Source organism: Aaosphaeria arxii (genome assembly GCF_010015735.1).
Source record: "Aaosphaeria arxii CBS 175.79 unplaced genomic scaffold BU24scaffold_3, whole genome shotgun sequence".
In the NCBI taxonomy this organism is placed as follows: domain Eukaryota; kingdom Fungi; phylum Ascomycota; class Dothideomycetes; order Pleosporales; genus Aaosphaeria; species Aaosphaeria arxii.
The window spans coordinates 4209617-4229381 of record NW_022983476.1 but is presented as its reverse complement, the minus strand read 5'-3'; the positions used below and the strand labels follow the sequence as shown (position 1 = coordinate 4229381).

The 19765-nt window shown below is 50.3% G+C and overlaps 8 protein-coding genes across 8 annotated transcripts; 2 read left to right on the top strand and 6 right to left on the bottom strand.

Annotated features, from left to right (window-relative positions):
• Positions 1–393: 393 nt before the first annotated feature.
• Positions 394–3781, bottom strand: BU24DRAFT_368800 (eukaryotic translation initiation factor 2C 2; the record flags this gene model as incomplete). Its single annotated transcript, XM_033524382.1, has 3 exons — positions 394–2830; positions 2883–3130; positions 3551–3781. Coding segments are annotated over 3 exons (2916 nt in total), but the record flags the coding sequence as incomplete, so codon positions are not given.
• A 1249-nt stretch (positions 3782–5030) lies between these two features.
• Positions 5031–8966, bottom strand: BU24DRAFT_440944 (Suf-domain-containing protein). Its single transcript, XM_033530404.1, has 5 exons — positions 7891–8966; positions 7414–7842; positions 6290–7355; positions 5386–6234; positions 5031–5332 (listed from the first exon to the last, which is right to left on the bottom strand). Exons 1-5 carry the CDS (start codon positions 8731–8733, stop codon positions 5316–5318), a joined length of 3204 nt encoding a protein of 1067 aa, XP_033386701.1. The 5' UTR covers positions 8734–8966; the 3' UTR covers positions 5031–5315.
• A 166-nt stretch (positions 8967–9132) lies between these two features.
• BU24DRAFT_421348 (UNC-50) lies at positions 9133–10576 on the top strand. The gene is made up of 3 exons (XM_033527706.1): positions 9133–9562; positions 9628–10028; positions 10088–10576. The coding sequence occupies exons 1-3, from the start codon at positions 9353–9355 to the stop codon at positions 10314–10316; spliced, it is 840 nt and encodes a 279-aa protein (XP_033386700.1). The 5' UTR covers positions 9133–9352; the 3' UTR covers positions 10317–10576.
• Positions 10577–10584: 8 nt separating this feature from the next.
• BU24DRAFT_169204 (initiation factor 2) lies at positions 10585–14046 on the bottom strand. The gene is made up of 4 exons (XM_033521479.1): positions 13962–14046; positions 13598–13897; positions 11047–13540; positions 10585–10982 (listed from the first exon to the last, which is right to left on the bottom strand). The coding sequence occupies exons 1-4, from the start codon at positions 13983–13985 to the stop codon at positions 10831–10833; spliced, it is 2970 nt and encodes a 989-aa protein (XP_033386699.1). The 5' UTR covers positions 13986–14046; the 3' UTR covers positions 10585–10830.
• A 159-nt stretch (positions 14047–14205) lies between these two features.
• BU24DRAFT_449818 (uncharacterized protein) lies at positions 14206–15524 on the top strand. The gene has a single exon (XM_033530976.1). It carries the CDS (start codon positions 14553–14555, stop codon positions 15471–15473), a length of 921 nt encoding a protein of 306 aa, XP_033386698.1. The 5' UTR covers positions 14206–14552; the 3' UTR covers positions 15474–15524.
• Positions 15525–16142: 618 nt separating this feature from the next.
• Positions 16143–16997, bottom strand: BU24DRAFT_461304 (uncharacterized protein; the record flags this gene model as incomplete). Its single annotated transcript, XM_033531881.1, has 3 exons — positions 16143–16738; positions 16801–16886; positions 16945–16997. The coding sequence occupies 3 exons, from the start codon at positions 16995–16997 to the stop codon at positions 16143–16145; spliced, it is 735 nt and encodes a 244-aa protein (XP_033386697.1).
• A 239-nt stretch (positions 16998–17236) lies between these two features.
• On the bottom strand, positions 17237–18107 carry BU24DRAFT_421346 (uncharacterized protein). Its single transcript, XM_033527705.1, has 3 exons — positions 18028–18107; positions 17885–17971; positions 17237–17833 (listed from the first exon to the last, which is right to left on the bottom strand). Exon 3 carries the CDS (start codon positions 17661–17663, stop codon positions 17310–17312), a length of 354 nt encoding a protein of 117 aa, XP_033386696.1. The 5' UTR covers positions 17664–17833; positions 17885–17971; positions 18028–18107; the 3' UTR covers positions 17237–17309.
• Positions 18108–18408: 301 nt separating this feature from the next.
• BU24DRAFT_440942 (putative RTA1 domain protein) lies at positions 18409–19348 on the bottom strand (the record flags this gene model as incomplete). Its single annotated transcript, XM_033530403.1, has 2 exons — positions 18409–19103; positions 19165–19348. 2 exons carry the CDS (start codon positions 19346–19348, stop codon positions 18409–18411), a joined length of 879 nt encoding a protein of 292 aa, XP_033386695.1.
• Positions 19349–19765: the final 417 nt, after the last annotated feature.

Here is a 19765-nt window from a genome sequence, read left to right as displayed (position 1 = left end):
AGAATTGCATGCATTATCATTCTCTAATCCGGAAGAGCTATCATATCTGAATTTGGTCATGGCCAGAGAAAGCCCCAAGAGAAGAGGGACAGACCCAAGGCATGCCAAAATTTATCTGCTCGTTATCTGGATCCCATTCCCATTCCAATTTCCGTATCCATTCCCATTATTATATCCTCCATTTTCATTGATCCGTTGATATGATTCCCTCCGAGATTTTGACGCCCCACAAGAAGCATCTCTAAGGAGGAACCGGATTCATCGCATGGAAAGAGATAGTCAAAGTCGTGAGCCAGTCATCCCCTACCGCCAGTGGTTTGATAGCGTCAAGCCTGACACTCAAGGTTTCGGAGATGTCTAGATGAACCACATCGCCTCGCGAATGCCCTTGGGCATGTCGACGAGAGGAGGAGCTTCCACCTGGGCCTTGAGCGGGGTTCCAGTCGAGGTTTCCTGCTTAGCCTTCTGCTCTTTCTTGCCGGAAGAGACTGGAGAGTCCGAGACATGGGCACGGGCGCGGTCCGCAGCCAAGTGAGCATAGTAGACGGCTGGGTGCAGCGAGACTGGTGTCGTCGAACGAGCATACTGGAACGAATGCTCAAAGATGAGCGCCTGTAGCTCCGTAGACTGAAACTCGGCTTCATTCAAAATGACCTGATAATGTATAGGCCTAGCGGTACCCTTGATCGCAACGTGAGGGCACAGGTAGAAGTCGAACTCGAAAGGGTGGGTGCATCCAGTCTCTACGAGAGTGCCAGGAATTGGATTGCCGTTACGATCACCCTTCTCAGGGAAGAAGCGGATGTGATGGCGTTTACCAGCAATGACCACCGTGAACTTGGGAATGTCCTTGCATCCGATACGCCTGAAGGTCTCCTTCAAGTCGTGGACTTCGTTCTCCAGCACAGCGGCATATTGTCCTTCAGAGACACCATCACGAATATAGAGAAGTCGCTTTGGTGCTAAGCCTCCTCCAACGCGCTCGCACCAGCGCCTGGCCATATCGCCAAAGTGAGTATTGATGTTGTGTCTAGTCAACATTTCGATACGGCAGCCATTCGTCTGTACTTCGGCCCAGTAACGAGTGAAATGTTGATCTCTGGAAACGGTAATGGCGGCGAAGGAAGCCTTCTCATCTGAACCCGCGCCAGGGGCTGGGTGAGAGACGTCAGCGCCAACAATCATTGTTGAAGTCGAAGCCGCCTTGGGATTAATCTTCGCCATATAGGTAGACCTGGCCCAAGAAGTCGCGCCACCAAGCTTTGCGTTGACCTTCATGCAAACGTTGGAGATGTACTGAGACTGGTTGTTTTGCACATGCCTGCTTTGCAAGACCTGGGAAGCTATACCGAAGCGGCAATCCATGGACTTCTTGATACGCCGATAGACCTCAACGTTTCGATCGTTCACGATGAAGAACATGAAGTTTGGACGCTTGTTGAACGTGTTTCCGGTCGCGTTGAAGGCCTTTGCTACCAACTCACCCCCATCGCTGAGGTGACCTAGGCCGATCCATGGCTGTTTACCACGTGCAGGGTTGTTGGTATCCGGCTTGATAACTCCACCATGTCCTTCGAAGATCTTGATAAAGTTCTGAGCGAAGGCCTTAACTTGTTCAGGAGAACAAGTGTGCGGGGCGGAGATGACACAGATGCCCCAGGATTCAAGAGGACGGTCATTGGCAATGATGAATCGCTTGCCGTCGAAGCGCCAGCGACCCGCAACGAGGTCTCGCTCTGGAACGGGGGTGGGTTTGCTCACTGGACCGAAGCCGAGAGATGGCGGTGGCAGGACACGTGCTTTGACACGAGTAGGAGTGTCAGTGACCTTGATTCCATACTTCTTCAAGTAAGGATCATTTGGCCAATCGAGCAACTTAACACCAAAGTTCACGGCTTGACGACGTTCCGCGGGGAGGGTGACGGCGAACTTAATCATGGCCGATGTTTGCTTATCGCTCAGCTTCGCATTGTATCGTTGGTTCGGGTCAATGCGAAGATACTCGATGGGAAGATAGACTGGGCCACCACGGATCTTCTTGGTCATCCGAGCCACCGGTAGACCAGGGGCCAGGTTGATCTTGTACTTGTCCTTGAAGTACTGCTGGACCGAAATTTGTCGCTTCTTCTTTGGTTCAACGTCGCTCTTGTCATCAGGATCGGGGAATTTCGCCTCAGTCGGATCCATGCCGCAGATTTCGTCAATCGTCCATTGAGTTTCTTCACCCTTCTTGTGATAGGCAGTAACTCCGACCCGACGATAACGAGTGAGATCCCTCCTGAAGTAAGACTGTCGCCAATCTTTGGATCGGGCCTCTTTGAATCGCTGTTGCAATTGTGGGTAGGTGCAATCAAAAGCCTGCATGAGCGAACGTCCAAGCTCTTGAGCTCGCCAGAAGGTACCGTTGGCGACATCAACATTGAGGGAAAGCCCCTTGGTGCCTTGGTTGATCAATGTTGGACGCAAAGATGAGAAGACGCCTTTGAAAGCCTCGATACCTCCACCAAGATCAGCCCGCTTTTCTCCACGTTGGAAGAATGACTTCTTGATTTGAGTATAGTTGCGAGAAGGTTGTTCGCGTAGGACATGATCGAAGAAGTTGATCGTGTCGATGCACTCCGGTGTCCAATTGATATGCCCAGACAAGAAGGCATCGATGACGGTGTAATCGATCTTACGGGTATGGCGGAGAAAGATTGTATGCTTGTTGCGGCTTGGGCCAGGACCGCGATTTCTAGGGGTCTTGCCGGCCTTGCGAGCCTTTTCATCATCTTCTTCATCGAGATCAACGATGATACGAACCTCATCGCGTGGCAATTTCGAGGAGGACCTGTTCGTGTTAGCAACACCATTACTAATTAATCTTCAAGCCGCCAACGTACCATGCAAGTTTATTCCCATCATAGATCCAATGTCCATTACCAAGTTCCTTCTTGGTAGTCTCAGAAGCCCAAAGCTTCTTGATCAAGGCCCGCTTATCCTGAACTCCAGGGCTCCAAGAGACATCGTACTGATGTGCAACACCGTTCGGGTTCTGAAGGACCTGATATGTGTTCAGGGAAACGAACGCCTCTCGTCCATATTGGTTGAGGATGGGAGGCCGCTGAGGTAGACCTTGGGGGATCGTAGACTTCTTCTCATTAGTTTCTATATGGAAATTCCGATACCGCTTGTCGTCTTGGATGTGGGACCTCTTGGAAGAGGAGGGGTTGTTGGTAGACATGGTGAAAGGCAGAGAGTGTGTAGAAGGGGAGTAAAAAGAGCAGAAAGTGAGGAGAAATGTGACAAGACTGGAGGATGAGAGTTGTATGCAATGATGGATCGAGTTGTAGCTCGATGTGTCAGGGATGGGGAAGAGGAACAGTTGGGGGGAACGGAGGGTTTATATAGACACCACAAGCTCATGATGGGACGAGATGAGCAGCATACAATGCCCACTCATTAGGCACATGATGGCCTGAGCTGTTTGTCCGTTCATGTACACATGATGCATGAACAAGGGAGTGGAGTGAATGTGAATTGTGAAAATGAATATGGGCCGTTTACTTACCCCACGCGCGGCATACCAGCCAGCCATACCTAAGAACTCCGAGATGTTCTTGAGGTCACGTTCATTCGAGTAATTAATCGGCACGAGTGCGCTAGAGTCACCATGGCCGTCATAGGCCGCAATAGGCTTTGCGGTGCCTTGCTGAGCGGTGTCACGAGAAGATTGCTGCGTATCAGTGGAGCTCGAGGCGGCCTTCTCCTGCCCAGCTCGCTTCTTTCCAGGACCGGCCATAGTGAAGTCTAAAAGAACCGTCAGCGGTGAGGCTTATCAAACGGAAGATAATAGAAGGAGGGCCGAACAAACCGTGTGAGGGCGTTGGTAGCGAGTTCGTGGAAGCCTAGGTAGGCGAGACGGGAGCTTCACGTACTAACGAAGAGGCGTTAACGAGATGATTGCAGTGAAGTGGGAATTGAAACCGAAACGTGGGGTGAAAGAAAACGATGGGCAAAGAGTGTATGTGAAAGAGGGCCTGTGCTGGTAGTTCCAAACAGAGAGTGTGAGATGAATATGAAGGAGATGGTAGGTTTACCAAAAAGACGCGTCGCGAGTGCAATGATTGTTCGAAGTGAAAGAAAACAGTATATGATCGAACTTACAGTGATGAGGAGCTTTATCAAGAGATGATGATGATGATGATCACCAGCACCGTCGGCTAGTTGTGATCGTGCGTTTGCAATTTTGTCTTTCCTCAGACTTGGTGAGCCTCGGTTGTAGTAGAAAGAGAAGTTATTGATGTGACGAGACAGAGAGGATTGCAGATTGTAAGTGAGCTGGAATGAAAGATCGGTGTGTGAAGGAGAGAGAACAGAAAGGTCAACTGAAATAGATATCAAGTCAGGCTGAAGTTTCTGGTAGAGGTGGAATAGAGGAGGAGGAGGAGGAAGGTGGAAGAGGAAGGCGGAAGAGGAAGGTGGAAGAGAGAGGCCGATATATATAAACTTTAGAGGTAAGAGCGAGCCTTGGCGTGGTTTGTTGTTGTTGTTACTCTCAAAGGGCAGTTGGCAAGTAAAGTTGGCAAGTGAAGTTGGTGATTGTGGGGCGGTAGGCAACTTAGCAAATGAGTTTGATGCTGTTGCAAAGTGTCTTTCACCTGAGTTTGACCAATCAGGCAAGCAAGAGGTCGGAGCAAAGCAATAGTAAAGTTAAGATTATGAGAGAAGTGGAAACCTGTCAGTCCAGTACGCTAGGATAGTTGTCTGGTGACATTAAGAACCCTTTCCTGATTCCAAGTTGAGGGATTGACTTGAGGAATCACGTATTCAAGCTACGTTGGGATCTATGGCCTTTGAGACTACATGTAGCCAGCGGTGTTTCTTCTTGCGTTTCGAGAAGACTGTATGACATATTCACTTCCGGAAGCTTTGAATCTCATGGGTGAAAGTCTTTTCGTAATTCTTTCATACTAAGCTATTATACATCGCTCTCGGCGAATCCACTTTTGGATTTACTCAAACTGCAAAGAACTGATGATTTTTGCGTTCCCTGCATACTTCCAAGGAAAGCTCTCTTCACAAGTTATGGCCAGAAACCCAATGCAAAAATGAGACCTCTTGCATGAATGGTAGTGGAAGAAAGGAGCAAACACCATGACCCTACGACGCCGTCCTATGCAAAGTGCGAGTGTATGTATCCGCATCAAGGCGGTTCGCTCAAGTAGACGCAGATAAAATAAGAAAATTGTCCCGAAGGCTGATGCTCGATTGTTGTTTGAGTTCCCATAGCTTGGTGATATGCGTGACGAGATGTTTCCGTCAGAGTCGCTCTCTCATCGTCCATAGTAACCTACAGAGACTTGTTAGTACACCGGTTCTGACCTCGGGTTTGATATTACTAACCTCCCATGTTGGACGGCGGAGCTCCCCACGCCATGTTCATAGGCGGTGGAGCATATGCATTGACCGGTGTCGGCGTCTGCACCGGCATTGACATAGGCGTGGGTGCTTGCTGCTGTTGTCGTTTGTCACGAGAAACATCCGTCACCCGAAGAAGACCAGCCAGCTTCTCAGGGTTGAAACGGGTCGCGTGATACGATTGTGCTCCGGGAATAATGCTCAGAAGGAAATTAATCTCTCGAGGAATTGAAGTGGGTTGGGCGGCAGCTGGAGTGTTTGACATCCCCTCTGAAGCACGTGCAAGGTTGCTGCGTCGTGCAGCATCAAGGCGTCTGCCTGCTGCACCTTTCAGTGGTGACTCTCCACGCATCATTTTACGAGGTTGGGCAACATCGTTATCGACCTCGTCAAACGATCGCTTCGGCGAATTAGTAACGGGAAGAAAGGCCTCGGCGATCCTGGGCGAATTGATCACAGGGGCGGGTTGGGCATCCTGTATTTGCGGCACTGGCGGCGCGGGAACAGGACTGGGGGGTTGTTCGATAGTAGGAATGATGTTGATCATCACAGGCTTCATTTGTGTCTTCCACGAAATGATTGGCAGAACAGCTGTCGGATCAAAGCTTGGGGCTGACGGTTCGGCCTCAGTGGAGAAGCGCTGAGCAAAACGAACAAGTCGCGGGTCTTCCGGGAATAAATCATGCATGCGCTTTTCAAGCTTCACGATTTGTGCAAGTTCGCCGTAACTGGACTCATACTTGTGAAAGTACAGAAAGAGCGGCTTGGTACGTGCTGCCCCGCCATCCTTCTGTACAAGGCGGTTCACAAGAATTTCGAACACTGATCGAGCATCTGGTACAGTCAGTTCTCGTCCATAGAAAGAAAAGAGGGAAGGGGGTTGTCTCACTTGTAGCATCATTCTGTCTTACAAGATGCTTAATGTACTCTAGAGCGAATTGCTCGTCGTCAGGGAAAAGCTTCATGCCACGATCGAAAATCTTGGTGGCTGCAGCGTCCTGATAGCAGTGGTGCTCGATGAGCGCACTCGCGATGTAAGTATCGCTCACGAGCTTGCCCTTCTTACGGGCCTCAGCAAATATACCTCTGAAGCCGGGGCCCATGCCTGCAGGTGGATTGGGTTGTCCCTTCCCTTGAATTCGGCGCATGGTCCGCATAAGCGCGATCCAGGCGAAAGATAATGTCTTCCTCAGCGTCTGAATTTGGGCATTGTAGCCAGCAGAGATAGCTTGTAGTTGAGACTGGAGGATCTCTGCTTTTGCGTTCTGACGCCTCTCAACCTTTGCAGCTTGCTCTGCTTCATCATCATCCGAATCATAATCGGAATCGCGGTTTCCGTGCGCTCGAGCTGCATCTTCGGCAGCCATCTGTGCTGCATGAGTCTCCTTTGCCCGAGTGAGAGCATGCTCTTCGCGCTTCTTCATCTTGTTCGTGAGGTCATACAGAGCGTCGAGAACCTTGTTGAACGGCTCACGTACGGCTTCGCCTTTCCGAACATTCTCCTTGTCGTCGTCGAACTCCCCCTTCAGTTCAATCTGATGTGCTTTCCGGAATGCAAGAAGACAGCTTTCGGGGTTAGCTTCCATGCCTTGAGTCAGGAAGTTGTCGCCATCCTCAGTGAGATCGTTGTCGTAGGCCCATTCGGCGGCATCGAACCATAACTGAGGCCAGAAACGGAGCGCCATTAGCGCCTGCTTGTAGAGATACAGCACCCGCTTGTTGTACGTGGCTTGGTTGGTGTCCTTCAAATACAGAGGGTCGTTCTTCTCCCATTCGATCCAGGCTTTCCAGAGCGTCACTTGGTTCATGTATGCGTCGTGTCCATCGAAACCTTTCGCCGGTGGCAGTTTTGGAAGAGTTGCCCGGTCCACCCCCTTGATCAGCCCCTCAAGCACGTTGTTGGCACTTCTAGCATTCATATACAGCTGGGAATTTTCTTGCATGTTCTTGCGGCCCTGTAACGGAAGAAGTAAGTATATGGTGAGTGAGTGCGGGATAATTGCAATGACTTACAGTCGCTTTGTTGAAGCTCATCTCGAACTTGTCGTACTCTCGCCAGATTTCGAGGGTGGCGTTTGTGGGAACAGCGACAGCGCGCTGGTAGATCTTGCGCAGCATATCCATCTTCTGCATATCCTGCCAGCCCTGACCGCCCAATGTACCCGGACCCGATTTGATGAACTCAATATAATCCAACCATAATCTACCAGAAGAAATATCGATTCCGACTGTCTCAAGAACAAATTCGTATACCTGATGGATGACAGCACGCTTAGATTCATCTACAGTCACATTGTGAACACGTCGAATGTAGTTGACATAGGTAGCCCAAAGACCGACATGGGGATTGTTGGCAATAGAACGGTTGAAGAGGGCTTCGACCCGTTGATTGTTTTCCTGCTGCTGCTGTTCCATGTTCACATACTCGATCCATTGGTCGGCCTATCCGATTGTCAGTTAAATACTTGGCATATGGAAATGTTGGCTTACGGCTGAAGGAAAGACCTGGAAGAACCTATCAAATACGAGCCGTGCGTCGTCGATCTTGTGGCGCCTGCGATGTTCTTCGATTAGACTCAACCATGCTTCGATATCACCACGGGAATCCTCAGCAATCCTATCCTCGAATTGACCCACTCGATCTTGAGGAAGGCGCGCCGGCTTCTGAAGGGGAGCAGCGGCGGCAGGAGCAGGGGTGACTGAAGCTGTAGCAGAGCGCGCTGGTTGTAGTTTAGTAGCGTCTGGGATTGGGGTACTGCCATTAGGGACAACTGGAGCAGAGTGGGGAGCAGTGTCATTGACAGCGACAGAAGTAGAGATGGAAGCACCAAATGGACCCTGAGCTTGAGCACTATGTACTGGTACATTTTGAGTTTGAGAGGGATTGGAAATGGATGGTGTGTTTGTATGGGAACGCTGCGGTGAAATTGTAGAAACCCCAGCCGCACTAGCATTCTGCAGCGCAGCCCCTGTTGCCTCTGTCACTTCATCCTCATCTTCGCTTTCATCAACAAATCCTCCTATTGTGCGAGGTTGCTTCGTAGGCACCTGTGCAGGGGCAGGGACAGCCGGCGGTTGTTCCTGAGCATCCTCTGCTGCCGCTGGAGGTGTGTTGGTGGCTGATTGAGGAATCGACTCAGCGCTTTCTTGCTGATACTCCTCTTCGTGGGTCGCGACGTATGGCTCGTAGCCAGCAGATGGGTCGTACTCTTCCTCCTCTTCTTCATCGTCGTTCGCGTCTTCACCAGCTTGCTCAGCTAGAGAATAGTCACCAGCAGGGTCATACTCCTTTTGCGCGTTGAGAAATGCGAGCTCGGGATCCATGTCTGCCATGATCGCGAATTGTGTGCGACCGATCTGAGGGATGCTCGTGTCAGTCGAGGTGATTGTGTTTGAGTCGCAAAGACAAAAGTCGGAACCAGTAAATGGGGCTTACTGCTCGCGTGCAAACTGCACTTCACAGCTATCCTCACGCAGAGCACTAGACGGAGCTTAGGGGATGGATTTGTCTAGAAAATCAGTTGTAACGGAGGATGGAAGGCAGTGACTGGGCCTTTTGTTTGTCGTTTCGTTGTTTCGTGATGAAGTGCGATCTCGAGTTCGACAGATGAAAGAGGGAACGCCGGCGCGCTGGCTGATTTCTCCGAGCCTTGGCAACGACCCTGGTCCAATGAGCCGCGATCCCAGCCTCGCCGGGCTATGTCATGAATAGGCACCTCCGACTTCAACTAACCCACCTCCTCATACCCATTCCCCATCATTTACTGCACATGTTGCGACGTCCAATGTGGTGAGACTCTCTTTTACCAGAAAACCGCGGCCCTTGAATCCACCTACAATCATTAAATCCACCAATACCCACCCAGAGTATCCTCCACATACCTCAGCGGGGGACCGTTTCTGTCCGGTCCTGTCCTAGTAATCGCAATCGGTCTTTAGGACAACATACACCATGAATCCTCACATATCCCTTCCCCGACCCACAGGTGGACCTTCAAACTTTGGAAGCACTGCGCCCTCCAATCGCAATGAAGGAGTCCGTATGCCGCGCTTCTTCAAGCGTCTCTTCAAGTTCCCGCAGATGGACTTTGAAATGGCCATTTGGGAGATGCTGAACCTAATAATAGCACCGAAGAAGGTGTTCCGCTCGATATACTACCATGTAAACTCCCCCTCCAATGCGACGGCTTGGATCCACGAATCGCGACAGCTGACGATTGCGCCCAGAAACAAACAAAGAATACATGGCATCGGCCTGACCCATCGTTTACCTATCTACTTTCCTTCTTTCTGCTCCTTACGAGTCTCGCGTGGGGATTCGCATACGCGGACGGGTTCCCCCAGACACTGCATATAACCTTCGTGTTCATATTCATACACTTTCTGCTCCTATCGCTTCTCACATCGACGCTATTCTACTTCCTCGTCGGTCGACTCCTTGGACCAGGCGTGAAAGGACTGCCCGGTCGCAGAAGGCAAGGGCTGTTCAACGTGGAGGACGGAGACGAAGGCAGCGAGCTTGAATTTGGATACTGCTGGGATGTCGCCATAAGAGCGTTCGTACCCATCTGGGTCTTTCTGTTTGTGGTACAATTTCTGCTCATGCCAGTCATTGCCACGAAGCATTGGTAAGTCCCCGCTAGAAGCCAGCTTCATATTACGGACTTAGATGCTGATCGACAACCAGGGTTTCTCTCTTCTTTGGAAATTCTCTCTACCTCCTTGCGCTGAACTACTACTTCATCATCACCTTCCTCGGCTACAATGCGCTTCCGTTCCTGCACCACACCGAGCTGCTCCTCGCTCCCATCGCTTTATGCACCATCTTATGGTTCGCAAGCTTGTTTGGTCTCAACCTTCCCAAGCACCTAGCGCCGGTACTGTGGGCAGGCGCAAGATTGCGCAAGGACGTTTGAGGCAATCAACTGGAGTAGGTTAGCGTGTCGTATGAAGTGAGGAATACTGGTATGCATGTACGATATATGAGGAGCTTCATGTTCCGGGTTGCAATCTGAGTCTATTGAGAGAACGAGTTGACGGGCGGAGTGACCCTATCCGGCGTTTTAAAGGATTTCAAAGAGTTACATCGCGGCATATACACTCTGGTTGTAGCATTTCTAGCGAGCATGGGTCATTGTAAATAGGAAAAGGTAATCTTCGCATCTCGCGGTAGAAAAATTTGTCTTTTCCTGTGTCCTATGATACATTGATACATTATGGTCATAAAAGACTATGTGACTGTTTGAAAGTGTATACAGTCCCAAGTGTGGACTGAGTGGAAAAGTGGAGTTAAATGGTCTACACCACGGGAGTCCCTCCTGAACAAGAACAGAACTATGACCCCCTACTCTAGCCAATGCATCTGCGCCGTTCTATGCACCCATGATAACGCCGTTCTATTTTTACAGTCCCGTTCGGTATATCGTAGTCTTACAAAGTTCTCTTCTCTTTAGTCTCGTCGTAGCATTGGATTTTGTCGCCGATCTTGAATGCTTCCCAGTTCTCGAAACCGATGCCACATTCGGTGTCCTTGCGCATTTCGTCGACTTCTTTCTTCTGGCTCTTGAGCGAGTTGATGATGCCTATTTGGAAATGTTAGTAATTGTTGGCGATGCAGGAAATTTGAGAGAACTGGAGTGAACATACCATCAAATACGACAACATCGCCGCGCAGAACCTTAGCCTTGGTATTCTTCTTCACAATGCCATTTCTGACCTTAGAACCCGCAACCTTCACCGTCTTCTTTCCTCCAAGGCCGATCTCGAAGATGGCGGCAATTTCGACCTCACCAGTGACCTTCTGAGTGATCTTGGGAGCTAGCTTCTCGCTCAAAAGTTCCTTGACGTTCTCAACCACTCTGTAAATGATGTTTGAGTCCAAGATCTTTACGCCCTTCAAAGCAGCCAGGGAGGAGATACTTGGGGGAACAACGGTGTTAAAGTTGACAATATGGCCAGATGCATCCGCAGCATGTTGCACATCGAATTCGGAGGGAGATCCTACACCGTGGCGGAGAATGCGGGTACCAACTTCGTTGTTTCCGATAGCAACAATTGAATCAATGACTGCCTCTGCCGATCCAGAAACATCTGCTTTAACGATGAAGTTTACAATCTCTGGTCCGCTTTCCTTCTTGATAGATTCGGGAGCTGCCTCGCCATTCTTTGCAGCCAGAGCGGCTGCTTCTTCGGCTTCTCGACGCTCGCTTTCGAGACGACGGGACTCGTTGATGGCTTCAACGTCCTTCGCCATTTGCTCGCGCTCGATCTTTTCCGTGCGAAGTTCTGCTACGGCCGCTGCTTCGTGATCATCCTGCGCCTGCAGAGCCTCGTCGCCAGCGATCGGTTGCTCACGCCATCCATCCACCTCGACAGGCATTCCAGGTCCAGCTTCCTGGACCATGGCGCCATTCTCGTTGCGGAGACTTCGAACGCGAGTCCATGTTTTGCCCGCAACTAGACACTGTCCGGGCCGGAGGGTTCCATTGCGAACGAGAACGGTTGCAACCTTGCCACTCTTCTTCGTGGTACCTTCAAGAACCCAGCCTTCCACATTCGCCACAGGATCTGCGCGATGATCCAGGATTTCCGATTGAGTGGTAATGGCCTCTTCCAGGTCTGCGATACCTTGGCCAGTCTTGCCACTGACAAGCACCGTCTGAATATCACCGCCGAAATCCTCGACTTCAAGACCATGCCGTCCTAGGTCAAGCTTCACATTGTCAGGATCTGCTTGAGCTCTGTCGATCTTGTTGATGGCCACAATGATAGGCACTTTAGCTGCCTGCGCATGCTTGATGGCTTCCACGGTCTGGGGCATGACGGAGTCATCGGCGGCAACGACAAGAACCACAATATCAGTGACATTGGCACCGCGTGCGCGCATGGTCTCAAACGCGGCGTGTCCTGGTGTGTCCAAAAAGGTAATCTTCTTGCCAGACGCAAGCGGTACGCTGAAAGCGCCAATGTGCTGTGTGATACCACCAAACTCTCCTGCGGCCACGCTAGATTTACGTATGAAATCCAGAATCGTAGTCTTGCCATGGTCGACGTGGCCCATAATAGTCACGACAGGAGGACGGTTAGGCAGCGCTGCATATTCCTCGGGCGAGAGTGGTTCTGCTGGGTAGATGTCTCCATCCTTGCCGTCGTCCTGGAATATCGGTTCGAAATTATACTCCTGCGCAATGAGACCTGCATGCTCAGCATTAAGAATATGGTCGTTCTGAACCTCTTCGAACCCTAGCTCTTCAAGTTTGCGGACGAAATCCTCAACACGTAATTTCAGCACCGTTGCTAAATTAGCGACACTGATGAACTCAGGTAGGGAAACAGGGGTAGGTTCGGCTTTGGCCATTTGTGCTGCCTTCTTCGCCTCTTTTCGTTCCCGTTTCCGGTCGGATTTGCTGATGACTCGTTCGCTCAGTTCCTCCTCGTCCCGCATCACGCGGTTGAACCTCTGCGTATTAGCACCTCGCTGGCGGCGCTGGGGCGCTTCGTATCGATTGCGAGCCTCCTCCGGTTCCGCTTCATCAATTGCAAAACGACGGCGTCTTCGCTCCATGGCTTCGGAATTCCGTTGGTTTTTCTTATCTTCTTGGATTGCTGGACCTGACATTTGCGACTCCTCATGGCGAGTTTCGTTCTTGCGTGCCCAAGCCTCCGCCTCGTCTCTCAACGATGGTGCAGGCTTAGGGGCTTGGACAGCACGCGGTTGGTTTTGACGGACGACTGGCTGATTAGGACAATCCCGGTTAGTGTGCCCTTCCTGTCCACATGTGAAGCATTTCACACGAGAATTCGTGCCCCGACTTAGTCGAGGGGCAGTTCGCGCTCCGACCTTTTGATTATTGGATGAATTGTTTCCCAGCAATTCGTCAATTGCGCTCTGATCCCAAGTTTGTTTCGGTATCGCACGCGGTGCGTTTATCGGCTCGGACTTAGATAAGGGAGCGTTGCGCCGTCTAAGATGCGGAGCTTGGCCAAACTGAGGGGAATTGGTAATTGGAGGGCTGGATCCCATATCCACTTTGAAGTTCTGGCGAGACGCTTGGTGGTCCCTCGGACGCTGACCGAATCTATCATTGCTCTGGTTTCGGGCCGGTCGATTGTTTGTAAAGGGAGTTGAACGTTGTGAGGTCTGTCTTCCATGTTGGTTTCCATAGCTCCCACTCCCCATCCGGTCGTTCGGTATTACCCGCCTGGCAATGTTATGCTGATGTGAATTGGCATTATGATGCGGCGCTCGGGATTGCTGGGTACGCTGAAGCGTGGGCTGCTGTGAGAGTAGCGATTGTCTCAGCCGCTCTGCCTGGGTCAATGGGCGCGCTGCAGGCCTCTCTTCCTTGTATAATTGTGCTTCTGTGTCAGGGTGAGGGGCTTTGTTGGATGATGTGATATGCCTCCTCTGCGTCAACGAGGAGGTGAAAGCAGCCGCATTGGGAACGGCAAGTTGACGAGTGGCGCAAAAGATGCAGATATCGCGGGGCGAGGACACCTGAGAAATGGCATGTCAGTAAAACCTTCGGCATCGTGCAATTGAGATGGTGATGGAATCATACCCGTAGTCCCTGTGCTCTGTGCATTGTTGATGAGACTGAGGTCTTTGAAAGAGGTATCCTGATCCTTCAAAAAGTTTCTCAGACGTCGGCGGTTTAGTTCATCACTCCCGCGGGCGGACGCCGCTCCACTCACCCATTACTAACGCGCTCGGGCCAAGTTCCTGTCTAGTCTGAAAATGGACTAGTCCCACTGATCCACACTTACACACTTACAGAACAGCGGAGAGACCACAAGGAGTCTAAGGAGATAGTCCGCTGACCTCCATCCAACGGCATCCCTCACTCAGATCTATGCTGTCATCCGGTAGCTGAGGATCTTTAAATATAGCAAAACAGGCAGAGACAACAACTAACACATTCTTCTTTTGTCTCTCGTGTAGCTTACACCAGCGTGAAAAACCTCTCGCTAATGAGGTGGCATGCAACACTGACATCGTATTCTTAGCATGTCTTAGGCAGCCTACATTTCCCGGTCGCACATGTACGCAATCCCAGTCTCTCTTTCTCTCTCGAAAAAAGGATAAAGTCTCTGGACTGGTCTTGAGATCGAGATTGGAACCAAGATAGAACGCACATTTTCCCCTTCCACAGATGAACAACAACTTCGAACTGCCTCCCCTGCTACGTTTACCACCTGAACTGCGCCGGGAGATCTACTCCTACTTGAATCTTGCTCCCAGCCCCGAAGAAGAGATCACGACGATAAATTATGCCCTAGACTGGCCATTCTTCGAACATCCCAGCTCAACCACTTTCACCGCACACCAAGTGGACAGATGCAGATGTCCACAGCAATCATCCCGTCGAACTAACACTCGCACCGAAGACCACATCTACACTCGCTACGTCTGCCACGGCCCGGAGGTCCAATTCGCTACCAGATCGCGGTCACTATGGGTTCTCGAGAAGCCAGGCCCCGCATTCAACATACTCCGGCCCGCATCCCAGGATGAGAAGGAGAGACGGCCCGATGCTGGCATAATCAGCGTCAACAAGACCATCTACCGCGAGACAATACCGCTACTATATCGCCAACGCAATTTCCTTTTCCTCACGAGTATCTGTTCTCGGGGCCGCTATCAAGCATATGCTACCCAGCAATGGCTTTCTCTCCACACGGCCTACGCTCGCTCGCAGATTACGAGTATTAGTCTGCTTTGCCAGGAAAACGAAGAAGATTGTCGACTCCGCGACGTAGCAATGTCCTATGTCAATTTCTCCAAATTTGCCTTGAGGCATCTGGTGAACTTCCAGTCCCTCTGTTTGAATGTCTGGTCATCGGACATCCCGCTGTATCCGTTTGCTATGCTCTTCCACAGGCCGGAAATGCGTATATATGTCAAAACTCATGTCGGAGATCCCGAGCTTTATGGCTTTTACGATGAAGGGACTTTCATGAGCCAATTCGGCGACCCGAACGGTCAGTGGGCTGAGAGTTATGAGAAGCATGTCAAAGAGCTGGGATCCGAGGAACACGATTCAGAGGAGTCTGTCGTTGACGAAGTAGTGTAGTGCTAATTTGCACTGAGATATACATAGTCAAAAATTAATTTTAAACTGTCGCAGATTGTTTTTGTACTTGAGTCCCGTGAAGACCGATCGCTAATCATCGATCGCGAGGAAAGTCCGTCCTCATCTTGACAGTCTAGGAAAGTTGTGATAGTTCTCGAAATTTCATTGTACTTATTATGTTCATGTCTTCCCCCAAAGTTCGATCTGTAAATTTGCAATAATTTCAATTCGCCATATTCTACGTGTTTTTTTATTACGATTCCGTTCTACCGCTGATGCTCCAGCTTCATAACCATTCGAGCTTTATGATTGAGACCTTTCATTAAACTTCAGCTCCGTGTCATCGAGCGGGATCTCCAGAAGCAAGATGCTACTTCTGGGATATGTTCTCCGCAATTAAAGGGGGGTTGCAAAGTACATAGTCAAGGGCACTGCAGCGGCGCATGTATGATCTAATGGGATGCATGTTGGACACAGACGAAAGCATTTCATAGAGAAGTTATCATTTTCACTGCTGTATGTGTGCATCGATTCGCTACGAACAATGCCATGCTAGAACCTGGTTTCGTTTTTCTCCCAATGCAGTTTCTGCCCTTTTTAATCTGTCAAAGGAAACCAGGCACAGATATCTTCCTTTCACCTAGGCATTGTGATTCATTTCGAATCTAATCATTTCGTTGCCTCTGCGGTTGTCTCACCCCCGACCTCTTTCTTAGTTTCAGACAAATACTTGGTGGGACCATTGTCCTTGGCCAAATTTCTTGCTCCCTTTCCTCGCGCTTTCGAAAGCGCGACCGCAAGATCGGCAAGGAATCTCTTCGGAAGTCGCTCGTCGTCTAGAAGGGCCTTCTCAAGGTCGAAAGTGCTCCAGAAGTCGACAAGAAGGCGCCTAAGGGGACTTTGTTCTGGCGTATTCTTGTAGACGAAGTCTACATTGTAATACGGAGGGATGTACCATTTCCCGTCGATCCTGACTTCGGATAATTCAAAGAGTGCCTCGATCGTTGCATTCTTGGCCGTATCGTTTATTAACTTGTCGGAAAGACAGAATAGATTACACAGACTTTGATATTCCGTTTGGATTTCGGGAATCGTAATTTCAGTGATTTCGTCAGGGCCTCGCTTTCTGGATGCGATCTTGCCGAAGTAGGAGAAACTGAGCCACAGGCGGAAGATCTTGGGACTATCCTGGGGTAAGTTGACCACGCCATCGGTCGACTCTGTCCAACTTGCGCCGAGGGCACGCTGAAAGTATTCGGAATGAGCTGCCGATTTTGATTAGATGATTCAAGTCACTTCAGTATATGTTATCCTCTTTGGGCTTTACCACATAGAATACTCCTGTGAGCACTGAAGCTTTCCTTTGCGTCGTCTTTACCAACGATGATAGTGATGATGCTGGAAGTGAGCAGCCTAAACGGTTCTTAGTCCCCCGTAGAGCATATTCGGTGGATTTCTTATGAGGACTTACTCCGAGGCCGCAGTCTCATGTACTCTTTTCTTGTTGATGTTTTCTGTTGTCATGTTGAAGGAGGACCAGAGTGTGGTATGCTGATGTTTCCGTGAGAAGGAGAGGAACAGGACGCCGGTGTTTGTGAAGGACCGGGTGGATTGCAGTGAGTGGAGAAGGACAAAAGAAAAGCCGGCAAGCCAATCTTGGTTTTATGTTATATTGTGCCTCACGACTTCACCTTCACTCTAGTCAGTCTTGGCAAAAATCTGGCTCAGGCTTCGTAACTCTACAGAGAACATCACTTCTATGCCTCGAATCTAACACCATCATTCATGCGTCGAACAAGTCTGACTTCAGGACTCCTTTTAGTTCTTGAAGGTTCTTTAAGCACCCTCCCGCTCTCTGTACTCTTTCCTCTTCCGCATCCTGAAATGCATTTGCCTCACACAAGTAAAGTCCTGCATGAACTCCTCCTTGACGGAATCACGACAAGCATTCAAATCGTCGTCTACACCCGCCCGCAACAGAATATCCACCAGTAGCTTTCTCATGGGAGAGTCGCTCATCGTTCCTTGGTAGATGACGTTCACGCACTCGAATGGAGGTGTTGCGCGAGGAGCCATTTTATGCATCCTGATGACGATGGCTTCCCTGGCGATCCGGTCGTCGAGCTTCTCGCATAGGCTGTAGAGCTTGCATAGGTCGATGTATTCTTTGTTAATCTCTTCTGGGCTCATGACCTGAGTCAAGACTTTGATGTCGATAGGGTGAATTGTGCAGAGTTTGCCTCTCACGACGTGTGTGAGCCAGAAGTGAACAATTGGTGGTTCGTCTTCAAGTAAATAGACGGTTCTGTGCTGTTGGTAGAGCGGGCTTTCGACGGCATTTTTGAAGAAGGCCGAGCGAGCTTTGAATGTGTCAATGGAATTGATATTTCATCATGGCCAGTGAGGCGTACAGCAGACGGCGGTTGAATCAGCGATGAAGACTTTCTGATTCTCTTTCAGACCGCATTGAATGATCTAACTGTACCGATGCCTCGAAGCTTGAGACGGTCAGGAAGTGAGTCGACGAAGGGTAAAATGAATGACATGGTATTACCTTATTGGAGTCTCAAGACGAGACAAGCGATAGGGAGTGACCCGCATAATTTGATGGAATCTTGAGTGATTGGGGAGCTATGGTGGATGTTAGAATGTTGAAGGAAGCTGCACTAGCCAGTGGCATGTCGGGCGACACACGCATTCACGTGCAACTTGACTTTCACCACCATGATTTAGCAATGGCGAAGTTGGTCGTTGCAAATCATCTGTGAAAATTTGTCATTGCAGTCGACATTTCGCTCTTACCCCTTTCATAATGTTCCAATACAAAACCACAGTGAAATGACATTTGACAAACAACTGACTATAGAATGAACATTTCTAGCGATAGTGTGTCTATGAATTCTACCTTCGCCTTGAATTCTTATATGCATCTCCTTCATCTCCTATACCCACCCAACAAAACCCCATCCTTATCCTCCTCATCCTCCATCATCCCCACCCCCGCCTTCCTCAATCCCCTAATCAGCATCCCCGGATGCACCACCAAAAACACCACCGTCCCCGCAAACAGCAAACTGGCATCAAAAACATACATCAACGCCTCAGTCCTCACAATCGACCCGTCCGCCCCCTCCGCAAACTCCACAAACCTAAACACATTCCTCGCCAGAAACAAAACACTGACCGCATACAACCCCCACACGTACTTCCTCCACCGTATATGCGCCCTTCTCGACGCAGATGTCGGCTCCCTATTCAACCTCACATGCAACACCGCCACCATCCCCACGAAACACAACAGAGCGACAAGCTGCACCCCCAACCCCCCAAGCACAATCTTCATCCCCTGCGCCGCGCCCTCGGGACCACTGGCCTGCGCCGCGGACCCCCACATCTGGCAGACGAAGCTGGCGATGTCTATGACGACGAAGAGCGTTGTGGTCTTCTTTGGGCCGAGGAGCGAGTGTTGTCGGGCGTCCAGGGCGGTCGCGAAGCGCCCGAGGGTCATGTAGACGGTTGCTGCGAGGAGGGGCGCGGAGCCGAGGATCAGCATCATTTGGATGAGGTAGGGGGTGCCGTTGCGGATGTTTTGGTGCGCCCATGCGCGGCCGTAGTAGCCTCCTGCTTCGCCTGGGAAAGCCGTGTTGTTAGGTTTTGAGTTGAGTGAGTAGGTGGGTGAGGGAGGTCTTACCAATGCAGCCGAGGATGAAGGGGATGAAGAACCAGCTCTGGAATGTGACCATGTAGCCGAAATGCAGGACGGCTGCGATACCGAAGAGAACTACGAATGTCCATGCTGCCGGTGCGGAAGGAGTGTACGGGAATAGGTCGAAGTCGGCGATACCGCGCGCTTGATGCGCAGTGTGCTCGTACATTTTTGTATTGCAAAGTTTCTCTTGAAATAAAGGGAAAGATAGTTAAGGAAATCGGACTAGAAATTGGAAAAAGAGAGAGAGAGGGAATAGACGTTAATAATGGAAGATAAATGCTGGAGTGGCGGAAACCCGAACTTTTATATACAACATGTCGATGGTGTTGAATGATATGCTCGCATAGCCGCGTATTCGTATTCTAAGAGAGCGCTGTGCGAGAACATCGTGACAGCGATTACGTAGACAGATGAAACGCAGCGTTGGACTATGAGCAGCAAAATTAGTACGAACGGACCGAATTGTGGGCCAGTACCATATGTATACGTATCGTCGAAACAGGAAGACCTTGCGAGGTTGACTGTTGGTCTTTGAACGTCGGAAATGCTCTCTTTGGACCTGTGCTAGTGTTGCAGCCGCGTG